This window comes from Plecotus auritus, assembly GCF_963455305.1.
Source record: "Plecotus auritus genome assembly, chromosome: 2".
In the NCBI taxonomy this organism is placed as follows: Eukaryota; Metazoa; Chordata; class Mammalia; order Chiroptera; family Vespertilionidae; genus Plecotus; species Plecotus auritus.
In genome coordinates, this window is record NC_137771.1 from 182868614 (window position 1) to 182886657 (window position 18044).

Consider the following 18044-nt stretch of genomic DNA (forward strand, 5'->3'; position numbering starts at 1 on the left):
GCAGATGGTGGGGTGGAAACTGGGTGAAGGGGTCTATGGGGGGAATAAAGAGGAACAATTGTAATAATCTGAACAATAAAGATTTATTAAATTAAAAAAATAAAATAAAATATTGATTTCTTAATTTTGGGTTGGAAAGTGGGGGGAATCTTATACACAGAAAAATACGGTATCCCTTTCTATTCCCCAGTTGTTTTCAGAAAAGCATCTCTATTTTTAGCAGATGCTTCATAGTTGGAAAGAAATACATCAGAGTCATCCAACCCATCCCACTGCCTTAACAACAGCCACATTTTTTTAAATATTTTTTTATTGACTTCAGAAAGGAAGGGAAAGGGAGATAGAAATATCAATGATGAGAAGGAATCATCAATCGGCTGCCTCCTGCATGGCTGACACTGGGGATCAAGCCTGCAACCTGGGCATGCATTCTGACCAGGAATCAAACTGTGACTTCCTGGTTCATAAGTCGACACTCAACCACTGAGCCACATTGGCCAGGCAACAGCCACATTTTTATAGGAGCCTGGCCTTCTCTTAGCTCTCTCATTCGCCTCTCTCCTGGTTCTGGTTGCCACTAAATTCCAAAGTTAGCAAGGTTGTCCCTAGTGTTCACACAACCCCGCCTTGTGTTGTAGCTTCTACCTAGTCTCTTTACTTGGGGTCTATCAGGTGACAGAGGACAATGAATTGCCGTCCAGCCCTTTGTCTTGGCCAGCCTTTGGTACACACAGGAAAGGAGGATTCCTGTGGGTGTGATTTCAAAGCAAGGGAAACCCCTCTGTCCACAGACACCTCCCACCTCTACCTCTTCACTCAAGCCTCAAACTTCAAAATCAGGGAATTTTAGAACTGGAGGGGCTGGGGGCTTCCCACATACCATAACAACACGGTGAGATGGAGCCTACTAGCCCCAGTTTACAAATGAGGAACTAGGGCTCCAACAGGATAAACACATTGTCCAGGGCCACTGGTTCCAAACCTCTTACTCTTTCCCTGCACTGTGCAGCTTTGAGATAGAGCCATGGAACCTGTCAGTCATAGCATCAACGATTCCTTTTAAAATAGCCTTATTGAGATGTCATTCGCTTACCACACAATTCACCTATTTACAGTGTACAACTCAATGGTTTTTAGTATGTTCACAGATGTGTGCAGCTATCACCTCAGTCAATTTTAGGATATTTCCATCACCTCAAAAAGAAATCCTATACCATTTAGGGATCTCTGCCTTATCTCCCACCCCTCCCGCTGTCCTGAGCAATCACTAATCTACTTTCTGTATCTATATATTTGCTATTCTTGACAATTCATGTAAATGAAGTCATATATTATGTGATCTTTTGTGACTGGCTTCTTTCACTTAGTAAAACGTTTTCAAAGTTCATCCATGTTGTAGCAGATAGCCTTGCTTCATTCTTTTTCATGGCCAAATAATATTCCATCATATGAATATTCCACATTTTGTTTATTCATTCATCAGTTGATGGACATTTGAGTTGTTTCTACCTCTTGACTATTATGAATAACATTGCTTTAATAAAGGCTTTGTGTGGACATATGTTTTCATTTCTCTTGAGACATATATAAGTGCAATTGCTGGGGGCATGAGCTATTTCTTCTTATATGCATTTGGGTTCTTAAAGCCACACAGACCCAGGTTCAAATCTAACTCACTTTCTAGTTGTAAGATTTCAGACAAACACACCTCTCTTAGTCTGAACCTTCTCATATATAAAAAAGAAAGAATTATACCTACTTCTACTTCTCAGTGGTTTTGTTGCCATTACATGAAATAATAAGGGAAAATTCTTAGCCCAGTGTCCTACCCAAAGGAGCAGATACTCCAGACAGACAGCTATTCTGAAATCTCCCTGGGGGGGGGGGGGGGGGCGGGGATGGTGGCCGAGCAGTCATTGGTGCTGAAAAGGTTGGAAACCAGTGGGCTTGTGGTCTCTCCAACCCCTCCTGCTTTAATGATCAGTACCTGAGATGTCTGGCCAGCAGGTGGAGGTGGTGGGGAGTGGAGGCGAGGCAGTGGTAGGGGTAAGGGCTATGAGAGAGCCAGAGAGCTCTGTGCAGCAGAGGGGAATAGCTATTGCACAGGAAGGGAAAGTTAACCTCTCCATTTCTGCCAGGCCTGTGCTGCCCCCTTGGTCTTCTCTTCTCTCTGCTAAATGATCTCATTTCCTTTCACTTTAGTGAAAACGGTTTCCCATTTACCCAGCACCAGTGTGGCCCTTTGTGAGTCAGCAATTAAGTGGCTCAAAACCCTGGTTGAATGATTCTGGAATTGATTAGCTCCGGGGGAAATCCTGCCAGCAATTTGTCCTTTGGGAGCACAGAGGGCAAAGATTTGTCTCCATTGTTCACGCCCCACCTCCCTGAATAGGCCACATTAGCCTGTCCACTGAACCAATGAGGACAGACAATGGTGGGCCTGGCCGTGGTGCTGACCTCCACAGTTTCCCAGTACACAATGGACGGTTACCCCGGCTCACCGCAAACCTCCTGACCCTGCCTAGGCTGGCATTCCAGCATCCAGTGTTCAAATGGAAAGAGAAATCTTTAGACTATTCCTATGAGTAGGAGGAGGGGGAAGGGGACTCTGCAGGTTGCTTACAAACTAGAAATAAAACATATCCCAAACTTTCTTTGACGCAAGGGCTCGGGACGCAGCCGCCCTCGGCCGAGCGCCCAGCCAAGAGCGATCCCAGACGGAGCCTTTCGGAGTCCCTCCGCCCCCACCTCGCCCGGACCCCGAGCCTCGGCCCTCCTCGCCGCTCTCCTCGTGGCCATGGAGTGTCCGCACCTCAGCTCCAGCGTCTGCATCGCTCCGGACTCAGCCAAGTTCCCCAACGGCTCCCCGTCGTTTTGGTGCTGCTCCGTGTGCCCATCCAACTAAAGCCTCTGGGTCTGTTTGACTTGTTCAAGTGTCCACTGTGGAAGGTATGTGAATGGCCAGGCAAAGAAGCATTATGAAGATGCACAAGTACCCTTAACCAACCATAAGAAATCAGAAAAACAAGATACAGCTCAGCACACAGTGTGTACGGATTGAAGTAGCTACAGTACATACTGTCAATACAAATGAAACTGTATGTGGTATGCATTATTGTATCAAACAGAAGCAGATTAAAATTAGCACTTTAGGCCCATTCCCTGCTCCCCTGGACACTTTTAGGCTGGTCTTGGCACGTTTGGAGACCAGGAAGTTGATATCGCGAGGCCAGCCGCTGAAAGGCGGCTGCGGCTCGCTGAAAGACGGCGGCTCGGGTGGGACAGTCGCCAGGGATGGAGGAGCGTAAGGATGAAGCGGGGGTGTCGGGGCTGCTCTCCTGGACGCTGAGCAGGGGCCTGTGGCTCTCCGGCCTCTTTGAGCTGGGAGCTGCCCCGGAGCCCCGATCATGAAAGAGAAAGCGCTAGAGATTTATGATTTGACTAGTGACCCCTCGCGGGAAATCGCGCGAGACCTAGACCCCGCTCCCCGCCTGCGCCATGGGACCGCCCCCAGTCCCGGAGTCCTGCCCCGCTTGGCCTGCGCGCGACGGGAGGGCCCTGAATCCTGGAGTGCCGCTGGATGCCCCCGCCCCCGCGCCGCGGAAAGCCGGGCAGAAGTCGCGCGAAGCGGCCGCCGGCCCCGCCCCCGCTGTGCGTGCCGCCATCTTGTGAGGGCGTTTCGCAGTGAGGCTTAATTTGTCTTTTACCTCTTTATTATATAGGATTCGAACTATGGGGGACCCAGAGAAGCCCAATACTTTGGAAAAACGGAAAGTGGTAAGGGAAAGTTGTGTGGAGGTTTAGGAAGTAAATGAAGAGGACTATTTAGTTATTACCAGGTTCACGCCAACAGTACCTCATTGCTCTTTGGCAACTCTTACTGGGGCGAGCTGAAGAGTCAAACTTCAGCGGTGTTTACCATTTAAACATAAGGTCTCTAAGGCCACAGCGCCTTCTCCGGCGCCTTCTCCAGGTCAGACTACCGCTAGCAACCACGGGGAGCATGGCGGACACGGACCTGTTTATGGAATGTGAGGAGGGGGAGCTGGAGCCATGGCAGAAAATCAGTGATGTCATTGAAGATTCTGTAGTTGAAGATTGTAATTCAGTGGATAAAACTACAGTTTCTGTGAGCCAGCAGCCAGTCTCAGCTCCAGTGCCCATCGCTCTCTATGCTTCTGTTGCTGGGCATCTCTCTACATCCACCACCGTTAGTAGCAGTGGGGCACAGCACAGCGACGGTACCAAGGGGACACTTGTCAGACTAATTGCGGATGACAAAGCCGAAAGAAAGTGGTGTGGACAGAATATGTATGAACAACTATTGGCACAACGTGCCTCTGCAGCTGAAAGAAGCCGGCGTTATCGACAGAATATGTCTGAAGAACAACGATTGGCACAACGTGAGAGAAGACGGTGTCGTCGACTGAATATGTCTGAAGAACAACTATTGGCACAGCGTGCCTCTGCAGCCAGAAGAAGCCGGCGTTATCGACAGAATATGTCTGAAAAACGACGATTGGCACAACGTGAGAGAAGCCGGTGTCGTGGACAGAATATGTCTGAAGAACGAGTGGCACAACATAGCTCTGAAGCTGAAAGAAGCCGGTCATCGACAAGTACTACCAATACTGGTAGGAACTGCCTTCATAGAGAAAATGAGGTAAATGAGGATGCAATTATCAAACACAGTTGTGGTGGAATGTAACACATGTGGTGTTACATGTCAATTTTGCCTATCCCTAAGTTTCTCCGATGAAATGGAGTTATTTGTTGCTATCTCTCAAGTTCAAAGAGTGTGTGACGTTAAAGTTGTAAATACTTCGTCACAAGGGAAATTAGTCAAGCACTCTGAAAGTGTTTTTACTCTTAATGTGGTATACAGGGAGATATTAGAATAAGTTTAATCAATTTATCAGTCATTGTTTTTAACCAGTTGTTTTTATATCATGTTTTTGTTGTTTTTACATCTTTTTGTTGTTTTCATATGTCTTTGTTGTTGTTATATCATGTTGTTTATTTGTTAATGAATTTATATATTATTTTCATGTACATTTTACTAATTTTCTTTCATCTCTGACACTTCTATTATAGAGAAAGGGTGAATAGCGATATTAAAATATTTCTTCTAATTAATTTCCTTTCAATGTGCGCGAATCCGTGCACCAGGCCACTAGTATTGAGATATTTATAGGTGAAATGATATGATCTAGAACTTGTTTCAGAATAATATGGGCACTAGTAAGTGGGTAGAAGGTATAGATGAAACATGATTGGCTAATTATTGAAATTCAGTGATGGTACATGGGATTCATTTTTATATATATTTTAACTTTCCCATAATCAAACATTTAATGTAAATATATATAGTCAGTAAGTTGCCAGTATAGTTATCATAGATAAAACTTGTTGGAATTTTTTATCTGTCAACCTCTATAATCACTACTCTGCTGGCCTAAGTGTCAGGGTCTAGTCCACTACTGGGCTCTCAGTTTCTCGGAGACTGTGGGACAAACCACTATTGGCCCATTAATAGCCACCTGTATACCCACTCTGCTGGTTTTGCTTTGTAGCTAACTGCAGTGACTCCATTTGCCAAGTTGAACATACAGTTCAGAGGAGTCCATCTTATTCTGGTGATTTGAGATAAAAAATTTGAGGCAATATTTGCTTTTATCTTTGATTTAGGTATATTGGCTCCCCCAAATTTTCTATCTGGTTTTAGAATATTTGTAAGTTAGAAAAGATAGTATTGAATTTTTTTAGCCAAATGTAGTATATGGAGGACTTAAAAACATTTACAAAATTGCTTTTCTCACAAATGAAAAAGAATGTAAAATATTTCAATAACGATTAGCCCAGTTTATTAGTATGTGTTTATTAATATTTATTCATGAATGAATCATTACCTTATGAAGTCATCATTTTTACTTAATGCTGTTGACCAGGTCTTTTCTTTATCAGTCTTGATGACATAAAGAGAAAGAAGGCAGACTATCAATCTCTGTGTTTCCATACCTAAGACTATGGTTGTTTTGAGAGTCTTTTGCATTTCCGAGATTTGACTCACTAGGAAGAGATGCCATTCTTTTTTTTTTTTTTTTAATATATTTTTATTGATTTCAGAGAGGAGGGGAGAGGGAGAGGGAGGGAGGGAGAGAGGCATTGATGATGGGAGAGAGTCATTCATTGTTTGGCTGCCTCCTGTGTGCCACACATTGTGGGTTGGGCCCCCAATCTGGGCATGTGCCCTGATCAGGGAATTGAACCATGACCTCTTGGTTCATAGGTCGATGCTCAACCCCTGAGCCACGCCAGCCGGGTGAGATGCCATTCCTTAAAGTCTCTGTACTTGCTGAGTTAATGCTTATTGATGAATATTCCTCTTATAAGAAAAAAAATTAGGTGGTGGGGGCGGGCTAGAAAGGATCAATGGGGGAAAAGGGGGACTATATGTAATACTTTCAACAATGAAGTTGTTTTTTTTTTAAAGTAAGGTGGGTTAGCAGCAAATTACATTCTGACAAAATAGGTGGTACCTAGTTAAAATATGGTGTTCTTGTTTTTTGTTTTAAGAAAAACATGTCATTTTATTTGTAAGAAAGATAAACATGTTATTTTGTTTTGCTGGAAAAAAAATAAAGAAACCTTTCAAGTTAAAAAATAAATATATCCCAAACTAACAAAGCTTTGGGGGCCTCCACTACACGCTGGGACATCTGTGGTTTTCAGGGAGTTGTGTTTTCATGCCACGTTGGCTGTGTCGTACAGCCACTCAGTAGGAGCTCACATTTGCCAGAGCAAACTATTTTGACGTTTATAAAGCTCTTTCACATACAATATCTCATTTGACCTTCACTATGGTTATGGGAGAAAAGAAAGATAGTTGCTGTTATCCCCATCTTTAATAATAAAAGCATAATATGCTAATTAGACCGGACCTTCTTCCAAATGACCTTCCGGATGAAGCCAGGGCTGCGAGGGAAGCCTAGGTCACGGGTGCCTGCCTGTGGCCAGAGGGAAGCAGATGCCAGCAGCAGGGGGAAAGAAGGCCTACTCTTGCACAAATTTCATGCATTGGTCCTCTAGTTTTTATATATGGCCTGTGGGATTGGGCCAAAACCGGCTCTCTGACATCTCCCAAGGGGTTCCGGATTGCGAGAGGGCACAGGCCAGGCCAAGGGACCCCACCGGTGCACGATCGGGGCCGGAGAGAGACGCAGGAGGTTTGCCAGCTGGGGAGGGACTGCAGGAGGGCTCCAGGGTGTGTCTGGCCCATATTGCTCAATCCTGATCAGCTGGACCCCAGCAGCAAGCTAACCTACAGGTCAGAGTGTCTGGCGCCTGGTGGTTAGTGCATGTCATAGCAACTGGTCGACCAGTTGACTGCCTCCTGGTGGTCAGTGCACATCATAGCGAGTGGTTGAGAGGCCTTAGCATTTCATTAGCATATATGCTTTGATTGGTCTGGTTGACCAGACACTTAGCATATTAGGCTTTTATTATATACTAGAGGCCCGGTGCATGAAATTCATGCACGGAGGGCAGGTTCCCTCAGCCAAGCCTGCACCCTCTCCAATTGGGGATCCTGCTCACAATCTGGGACCACTGGCTCTTAACTGCTCACCTGCCTGCCTGCTTGATCACCCCTGACTGCCTCTGCCTGCCAGCCTGATTGCCCCTAACTGCCCTCCCCTGCTGGCCTGATCTTGCCCCCAACTGCCCTTCCTGCTGGCCTGATCTCACCCCCAACTGCCCTCCCCTGCAGGCCTGATCTTGCCCCGAACTGCCGTTCTCTGTTGGCCAATTTGGTTCTGATTGGTCGGTTCCTATGCCAGTCAGTGTCAAAAGCTCCGCCTCCTAGACAGCCATTGGTTCTCACAGCACCCACATTTGGTTCTGATTGGTCGGTTTCTATGCCAATCAATGTCAAAAGCTCTGCCTCCTAGGCAGCCATTATTTCTTCACAGCACCCACATTTGGTTCTGATTGGTTGGTTCCTATGCCAGTCAGAGTCAAAAGCTCCGCTTCCTAGACAGCCATTGGTTCTTCACAGCACCCACATTTGGTTCTGATTGGTTGGTTCCTATGCCCGTCAGCATCTCCGGGCCTATCTCTGGGCCTGATCAGAGAGGCAGGGCTGAACAGCTGCCGCCACAGAGGCCAGGAGAGAAAGAAAAGCCCAGCTGCTGGCAAAGCTTAGAAAGAAAGAGGAAGAGAAAGAGGCAAGTACTGATCAATAGCTGCCACTGAGGCTGTGGATCAGACCCTGCCTCTCTCTGGGTCTCAGCGCCCTGCATAGTCAGTGCTGGGTCGCCAGGCTGCAGCGGGGCAGTCAGTGCTGTGTCGCCAAGACAACCCAGCGCTGACTGAAGGACTTCCAGGTTGGTCAGCCTTCAGTCGTGATCAGTTGTTACTACCCTGGGCTTTTATATATTAGGATAGGATGAAGTGAGTCACAGAAAGGCCTGGTGACTTTAGGGGGCATTACACACTTCTAGACGTCCATAGTTAAGAGCAGCTCTTTGATGTAGCAGGTGTTCATGCCAAAAGTCTTTTTTCCATGATAAGACAATTTTAAAAAAGCCATTTCTTTTATTTGTATCACAAGTCTAAAGCATACAGTCAGAGTAAGTGGCTCCTAGGCTAGGGTGCTGGACTGGAGAGGAATGTGTGAGTACCTGTGAGGATGCATCAGAAAGACAAATAAAAATGCATTTTGTTTATCCATTGCTTTGTATTGTCTTCTACCCTTCTGCCCTCTGTTTTTCTGGTTTCCAATGGGCCCTCCCATAATGAAAAGATGTATATGGAGGATCTATCAAGCAAATGGGATACACTCCCTTATAAGTGAATCCAATTCATGAAAAAATTCAAATTTGCAAAACAGATTAAGAGGAGAAATATTCACTTTACAATGACTATCTTTGGAATTCTTTAAAACTTTAACAAAAATGAGATATTCATAGAAGCTTTACTCTCAAAGAGCTCTCTCTGTCTCTCTCTGGTTTGGTAATCAATTGAGTGAAGGGCATTTAGGGAGTCGTTTAGGCTGAAATGACCCCTTAGACCAGGGAAGAGGGAGAAAAGCACAGCCTCTGCCTGGGAAACTAGAAAAAGAGGGTCTGATGGATTTACCTCTTTACTTACTTGGGGTAAACTTTATTGAGGTCAAATTTACAAACTATAAAATTCACCCTTTCAGTGTTTGGTTTGATGAATTTTGACAAACTTATACAGCTGTATTACCATCAGCACAATCAAGATACAGAACATTTTCATCACCCAATCAAATTCCCTTATGTCTCTGTTGTTCATCACCTCCCCTCTTCCTGTTCTGGCCACCTCTGACCTGTCTTCTCCCCACAGCTCCCCTTTTCCAGAATGTCAACAGGTGGAATCATGCAGTACATAGCCTTCTGTGCCTGGCTTCTTTCACTTAGTGTAATGTTTTTGAGTTACTTTTTATATGTTGTTACATGTATTATTCTTTTATTAGTGACTAGTATTCATTTGTATGGATGTAGCACATTTTGCTTTACCATTTACCATTTGAAGGAGATTAGTTTGTTTCCAGGAGGTCTGCTTTGTTTCAATAGTTGCTTCAAATTACCCAACACCAGGATCTAGCCAGAGAAGTTTCCATAAGAGAATTAAGCTCTTTCCATTCTCTCTTCATGGGTAATGTAGTTTTGGGAGATGCTTAGAACTGCCTGAAAATCCAGAGTTGGTAAAATAACATACAGGGAGGGGGGCCACCCTGCCTGCCCTGGCTTTCTGGGGACCTTGATTGTGTCAGTCCCTGTCCTGGGTTCAGAGGGTCTAGTCACAGCCAGTGATCCTGGGCCCAATTCAGCCTGTGTCCCATCCTGCACCAGCTGATCTGAGCCACCCCTTATGCCCATGGGTGCAGGGCTGAGCTACAGGAAATGCAAGGGTGACCCCTGGGGATGGGTTAGGAGGCCCTGGCTGGGAATGCAGGCCTGCTGTGGCAATTGCTTAATTTATAGTTTTAAGTGTTTAGACATCTGGTATGGAGGCCTCCATGTCAACACTTCACACCTGCAAATGTTATGAGGGCCTCTCTTGGCTGTAACTGAGGCACTTGGGAGCTGCATCCTACACTCCCAGAAGCAAAGGACTACACTGGCACCAGAGGCCCTCTGGTGGTTCAGAGGAGAAACATCAAGTCTGTACCTAAATCGACCTGCTCTGCTCCAGGGTAGCTTTTGTGGTGGGAGAACTCACCTCATTATTCCATCTGGTCCCCTGACTATCAGCAGCTGTCAAGCCAGGAGAAAACAATCTGTGCTTGGCAGTCCTTCTAGTGTCCCTAGTCAACTCCTCACCCACTCCCCACAGCAGCTGTTCCCTTCTCACTCCCCTCCTTCTCCTCCTCGCCGCCCCCCTGCCCCCATACCCACACACTACAGGCTGGTCTCTACAGATATCTCTACCCACTACTTAGTTGAAAAAAGAAAGACTAAGACTAGAGGGCCAGCATGCTCTCAGCCACCCTCCCCACGCCCCACCTCAGAACATTTTTTCTGTCTCTAAAATATCAGGTTTCCCTGACATTTTGTTCTGTGTCCTCTTCCCAATATACTCCTGGATGGATTCGACTTCTTTCTCCGTGTATATGACTCCCAAATCCTGTCTCCAGAGCCACACTCTCTCCTGAGTTTCAGAACCTAGCCATCCTGGTGTCTTCATCCTCTCTTCTTCCATATTCACTTGGTTACAAAGTCCTGTCCTGTCCATGCTCCAAGCACTTCTCAAAGCCTTTGTTTCTGCTCCAGGTCCCTGCCTTACACCTCTGCTATGTCCTCTGTCCTCATGAATCCCCACCCCAAGCCTCCCAGCCTTCTCTCACTCCTCGCCAATCCATCAGCCTCTCTGCTTTCAGCATATTCTCCTTAATACACAGTGGGGATTGTGTCCCTTCTTAATGTAAACCCTTCTAATTAATCTTTCACGTTCTGAGTGTTTTCTGAACAAAATCCAGATTTCCCAGATTATGACATTTCCCCCCTGACGTTGTCCATTGTGCTGAGGGCCTCCAGGAGGGCTGTGCAGTGCGCCCAGAGCCATCCAGCCAGTGGGAGGTGCTCTGCAACTGGAGAAAGGGGCTGGGGAAGTTCCAGGCCTGCAGATGGGCCCCTTCTTTCTACTCCCCCAGTTCCCACCTCCACCCTCACCCCCCTACTCCCAGTTGACTGCATGCTCAGTGAATTGCTGGTAATCCTTCAAAGATACCATGCTATTTCCTGCCTGGAATGGCCCTGCCTATCCTTTTGCATGTGAGTTTTCTCATCCTCCATACCAGCTCAGCTGTCTCCTACAGGGGAAGGTCTTCTCTGACAGCATCTCCCCTCCCCATAGGGCTACACACCTCTCTTTCATGCTCCCATGGCACGCCACCCTCACCTCTATCACAGTCCTTAGTATCCTGAGTTGTCCACGTTTTTCTTCCTCTTTAGACTGTGAACTCCTTGAGGTCAAGCACTATGTCTTGTCCATATATCACCGGATAGATTGAGGTTGCTACATTGCTATTTACAGCAGTGTGTGTCAGGTGCTTTGTACTGTTGCCAGTACTGGTGGGCTAGAATTCAAGAGAAAGATTTCTCTTGAAGATCTAAACTTGAGCATAACTTGTCATAGATCACAGCAGAGATCCTCTGTCATCTTAGGGAGACCGAAAGCTCCGCATCCATCACAGTTTATTGTGCTGTGATCGAAAGGAAGAAGTTCCTTATGTGTGGGCACAAATTATCTAAGAAAAGTCAAGCCCTAGAACAAATGTTGGCTGAGTAGGTGATTATGTCCTAATGTTGCCATGGGAAGAGGAAGCTGGGCAGGTACCTTCAGATTTCACAGCCCCAAGGGCAGGAGCAAGTAGGCGGCATGCCTACAGTGGCTGGACAGCTGCCAAACATAAGTTCAATGACTCCTTATTCTTCTTAAAATGTTTTTAATTTTTTCAGTTACAGTTCATATACAATGTTATATTAGTTTTAGGTGTACAACAGTGATTAGACATTTATATAACCTGCAAAGTGATCCCCCTCATAAGTCTGGTACCCATCTGACACCATACATAGTTATTGCAATATTATTGACTATATTCCCTATGCTGTACTTCACATCTCTGTGACTGTTCTTATAACTGGCAATTTGTACTTCTTAATCCCTTTACCTTTTTCACCCACCCCTTCACCTCCCCATCCATTTGACAACCATTAATTTGTTCTGTGTATATATAACTTAATTTCTGTTATGGTAGATTTTTATTTTGTGTTTTAAATTTCACATATAAGTGAAATTGTATGGTATTTGTCTTTGTTTGTCTTACTTCTCTCAATACCCTCTAGGTCCATTCATGTTGTCATAGATGACATGATTTCATTCTTTTTTATGGCTGAGTAATATTCCATTGCATATATGTACCACATCTTCTTTATCCAATTGTCTATCAGTGGACACTTAGGTTGCTTCCATATCTTGGCTATCATGTTTTTCAGATAAATTTATAATTCTGACTTGTCTTCTAAGCAACATGACTGCTGTTGGTCATATGGCTCAAGGGTTCTGGTTCCTCTAGTAGTTATTCCTCATTATGAATTACCAACTTGGATAAGCCCATATTTATTGTGCTGACAGAAGCTGGTTTCTGGGCTTACAAGTCTGAGAGCCAGCTCTTGGACCTGGACAACTTTACCAAAGCAATTAATAATATTCTGTGAAAAATCTTGGGACATAGACAGCATCCCCAGGAGGCGGCACATCCATGGAACTGTGTAGCTACAAATGAGAACTTTTAAAATGTAGACAGACAGCCTTGTGTAATGGTTACCATGCAGGCTCTCAGGCTAGATAACACAGGTTCGAATCTTGGTACATTATTTAATCTTTCTGTGCCTCAATTTCCTCATCTACTAAATGGGGATAGTAAAACTACCTACCTAACTGTCATCATGTTCTCCACACCTTAAGCCCTGTCAATCCTTGTAGTAATCCTCAGACAGAAATGCTGAGAAGTTATAGGTGAGGAAATGAAAGCTCAGAGAGATGAAGTAACTGGTCCAGGATCACAAAGCCACAAATGACAGCACCCAAATTTAAACCCAGCCTGCCCATTCTCTTTCCACTTCACCCAATACCTTACCATGCAAGAAAGGGTCATGGGCCTCCACCCACGCTGGTTCCAGTTGCTGTTTTAACTCAGCACTCATCTGCCCATGCGGCTGCAATGCCTGCGAGCAAAGGGAAGCCTCCCCCATCCCCGCCACGGGCAGCCAGGCAGAGCTGAGTTCTTCAGATGTTTCCATCACTTCCATGGAGTGGGTACACATGTGGGCTGGCTTGTTTCTGGTGACCTAAGTTTTTTATATTTTTTTCTGCCCTTGTATAAACACTGGCAGAGACTTCCCTGTTCCTAAACAAAAACAAAAATTGGTTGATATTTCAATAAACATAAATAGGCTAAAAATGATAGCATGAGGTAGGAAGCCCAGGAGTGCTATTAGCAGTTGGGCATTTCCATCTCTGATGGGAATGGTGATAGCCTCCCAGAAACGTGTCGTTATGACTAAGACATCGTTATGAGTGAGGTCATGTGATAGTTACCTTTCCCGGACTGGCCTGTTTTGCTTAGCATAATACTCCTCAAGTCCCTCCATGTAAAATCTAATGAATAAAATAAACTGATGAGCAAAATAGATCCAGAGACATAAAAGCATGGAACAGACTGACGAATCTCAGAGAGAAAGCAGGAGTTGGGGGAGAAAGGGGGGAGAGATTAACTGGGGAATTTATATGCATATATGCATAGCCGATGGACACAGACAATAGTGTGATGAAGGCCTGGGAGAGGTGGGTATGGGTGCGGGGGGTCAATGGGAAAAAAAAGGGGGACATCTGTAATACTTTCAACAATAAACATAAATCGAACAAACAAACAACAAGACATCAAAACTGTAGAAACTCAGACGTGTAGTTTGGCACAGGAACAGATGCAAATGTCCCACCAGAACCAGATATGGATGTACAAAGTTTCTCTTGGCTCCCACTTAGCAACTAAAGCTCTAATTTTATGACAAGGAACACCAAGAGGTTTCCTAGGATCACAGGCTATTTGAGCTGCTAGGAACAGGAGACCATCAAGCCCATTGCTCTCTGTACCTTGCGGGTGAAGTAACTGTGGGCCAGAGAGGATGTCTGACTGGCCCATGGTCCCAGAAGTTCACTGGGGCAAAGTCAGGAATAGGAACTGGTCTTTTTCCTCCCACAACTCTCCATGCCCATCTCTGCGCTACAGTTTTCCCCTCTTAACATGGTGTCCTCACCCGTTTGAGCTGCTCTAACTGCTTACCATGGACTAGGGAGTTTAAACAATAACACATACTTCTCAGAGTTCTGGAGGCTGGGAAGACCAAGATCAAGGTGCTGCAGACCCAGGGTCTGGCGAGAGCTGCATCCTGGTTTGCGAATGGCAAGGAGCAGAGGAAGAGTAAATCTCTAATCCTGTTCATGGAGGCTCCACGTTCATGACCTAATTATTTTCCCAAAAGCCTCACCTCCAAATGCCATCACATTGAGAATTAAGCTTCAACATATGAATTTTGGGGAAAACACAAATATTTAAACCATAGAAAATGGGAATTAAAAATAATTCCTGGATTTCAGGGTTGTAAGGATTAAATGGGATAGTTTATGTGAATGCTTTATAAACTGCAGGTATCATGCAACTAGGGGGAGGCAGTAGAGCAGAAAGAACATGTTTTTTAGAGGCAGGCCTGGTGGGAATCCTTGCTTCCCATCTGCTTCTCCTAGCCCTGATTTCTATAAAATGTGATGATCTCGTCTCCTGCATCAAATTGTTATGGGAATTAAATGAGATATTTAGTATAAATCTAATTCTCTGTCAAAATACTAAATACTAAATCCTCTGTCAAAGAAAATACAGTAGTTCCCCCCACCCCTTAGATCTGTGCCATCCCACTCTGTCTCACCCAGGATATGAGTCATCCCTCAGTCCAGCACATCCATGCTACCCACCCTTAGTCACTTAGTAGCCGCCTTGATTATCAGATCTACTCTCATGGTATCACAGTGCTTATGTTCAAGTACCCTTAGTTTACTTAATAATGGCCCCTAAGCACAGGGTAGTGATGCTGGCAATTCAGACATGCCAAAGAGAAGCCATAAAGTGCTTCCTTTAAGTGAAAAGTTACAGCACAATAAAATATTTTGAGAAAGAGAGACAGAGACCGCATTCATATAACTTTTATTACAGTATATTATAATTGTTCTCTATTATTATTGTTGTTAATCTCTTACTGTGCCTAATTTATAAATTAAACTACATGTATGACAACTATGCACATATAGGAAAAACATCTATACTAATAATAGAGGAATTGCAAATTGTCCATGATGCCGTCACAGTAACGACTGAACAGCAGGCTGCCGTGGGGCGACTAGGCCGGCAGGGGGGTTAGTGAGGGACAACCAAACAACTGACCAGCAGACTGCATGGGGCAACCAGGCCAGTGTGGGAAGGGCCATTTGGGGATGACCAGGCTGGTGGGGGGGACAGTTGGGGGTGACCAGACCGGCAGGGGGGTAGTTAGGGGCAATCAGGCCAGCAGGCAGAGGTGGTTAGGGGTGATCAGGCTGGCAGTGGGGGCAGTAAGGGGCAATCAGGCAGGCAGGCAGGTGAGCAGTTAGGAGCCAGCAGTCCCAGATTGTGAGAGGGATGTCCGACTGCCGGTTTAGGTTCGATCCCTGGGATTGGGCCTAAACCGGCAGTTGGACATCCCCTGAGGGGTCCCAGATTGGAGAAGGTGCAGGCTGGGCTGAGGGAGACCCCCTCCCTGCACCATGCACAAATTTCATGCACCGGGCCTCTAATAACATATATTAGGTTTGGAACTATCCATGGTTTCAGGCATCCAGTGGGGGTCTTGAATGTATTCCTTGTGGATGAAGGGGGACTACTGTACTAATCCTCTATCATATGTTCTCCACTTTTTGAAGGGATAACTGAAATTGGATATTTGGGAATATTACTAGAAATAGAAAATATTTGTTGAAACAGGAATTGGCCCAAATTAAACACATAAGGTCTTTTCATTTCCTAAGAGTGCCTACCATTTCCAGAGGTATCGGTGAAATCAGCTGAGTGGAGAGCAGGCAGAAATGACTTTCCATGAGGTTGACAAGATGTCAGGGGCTGGCTGTCAAAATGAAAGCCTGCTGCTTCAGTATTCTGAGCAAGTCTGCTGTGCTATTTATGGGAGCCTTATTTGCATATTTAAGGAAACACTCAGGGTTGCTGTATTTACAAGCAGGAGCAGATTCCTCCTGCAGGGACACCAGGCAAGGGGAGCAGGCACTGCTAATCCTCTAGGTAGCCCTTTTCTCCTCCCTGCAACAGAGTATGATATCAGTCAGACTCTTGACCAGGTTTTACATTTTTTTTCAACCTGTTTTTAAGCCCCAGGTAACCTGCTTTTCTAGTCTTACTCCTTTTTATTTTTAAGGTAGTACATACCTTAAATGCATACTACATAGAATGGTGTTCAGTCTCCTTCATCTCTCTTCACCCCTGACACACACCCTATTGCCTCCCCAGTAGGTAGCCACCAAAGCCATCTTCTCATGTATCCCTTCAGGAACATTTTTTTCATGCTGTTTTATTTCCTCACTTAATAAATACTTATTGAGTGCTTGTTCTAGATTTTGGGGATAGAGCAGGGAGAAAAAATGACACATTCTTGTGCTCAAGGAACTTACATTCAATGGTACTTCCATTCTTCCCTGTTGTATATGTATTCTGTGATTTTATAACCACATCTCCTTCAGGACATCAATCATGCATTATACACACTCTTATGTACCTTGCTTTTTTCACATAATACTGAAGCTAGGAGTATAAGGGCCATATTTAAACTTAGCACAGAGGCTTTTTTGTTTGGGTCACCTGGGCCCCAGACATCCACTTCGGCCCAAAGGAAGGTAAGATCCACCAATGACTCCTGACAGAGATAGAAAGAAAGGGCTGGCATTCCAAAGCTGTCTCTCTGGGGATAGCCTTGGTAATCAGGCCCAGATTCCTGTATAGGTTCAATATGGAATTAATTAGGGCTCTTCATGTTTCCAGTGTTAGAAACTCAAGTCACACTGGCTGAAACATGGAGAATCTATTGGTTCCCAGAGCCAGTGAAGACATGAGGAGAGCTCCCAGAGAATCAGCTTGAGGGTCCCAGGTCCCTTCAACTCCTCATCTGTGTCTCCTCCCTGAGTGTCTGGTTCGGTGGGCCTGCCGGCTTCCTTGTGCCCCACAGCAAGCAGACCTTTTGCATTTTGTGGGGAAGCATTGGTGCTAAGGTCCGGCAAGAACCCTTATTGGCCAGGACAGGGTCACATGTTCATCCTTTTGTCCAGGGGGATGGTATCTATTCCATGAGACAGGTGATGGGGAAGTTCTCTCAATTGATAGCAACAGTGACTAAGCCCTGTTTACTGGGCTCCTGCAGTCACTTTTCAGAGCAGTGTCCCCACCAATCTCATGTTTCTTAGACCAAATGTCATGCTTAAAACTCAAGTAAGAATGAAATTTCCAGAGCTATCTTAGGCCATATACAAATTGTTTATGTTTTGCCACACTGGCAATTTACTCTTTCATTGATTTATTATTCATTGATCCAACATTGATAAGTACTTATCATATGCCAGGCACTATTCTTGGATTCTGAATATACCTTCTGAATGAATGATACCTTGTCCCTGGTCAGAAAAAGAGATTCAGCCTCTGCCCCATACACTTTTGTCAGGGGCCACCTGACAAAAGTATATGGGAAGAAAATGGGCAAATGGCCACTTAGATCATTATCACACATGGATTTGGTACAGAACTGTGCACAAGATGCCATGGGAAGAGAGGTGGGGCAACTAACTCTGGTGGTGGAAACTTCAGAGAGGAGGGATACACACAGCAGGGTCCTAGACAGGTGGGGTGGGGTGGCTTGAGATGTTTA

The 18044-nt window shown here is 45.2% G+C and overlaps 1 protein-coding gene across 3 annotated transcripts in view; it reads left to right on the forward strand.

Annotated features, from left to right (window-relative positions):
• Nucleotides 1-3269: 3269 nt before the first annotated feature.
• LOC308241907 (uncharacterized protein) overlaps nt 3270-18044 on the forward strand; it is a 71978-nt gene continuing 57203 nt past the window's right edge. The window contains exon 1 of one of the 3 annotated variants that reach the window (XM_080655619.1): nt 3270-4663. In XM_080655619.1, coding sequence (XP_080511745.1) covers nt 4004-4663 — 660 coding nt within the window. In that variant the 5' untranslated portion in view covers nt 3270-4003. The remainder of the gene's footprint in view (nt 4664-18044) is intronic. The other 2 variants (XR_013959905.1, XR_013959906.1) reach the window with 2 other exon arrangements.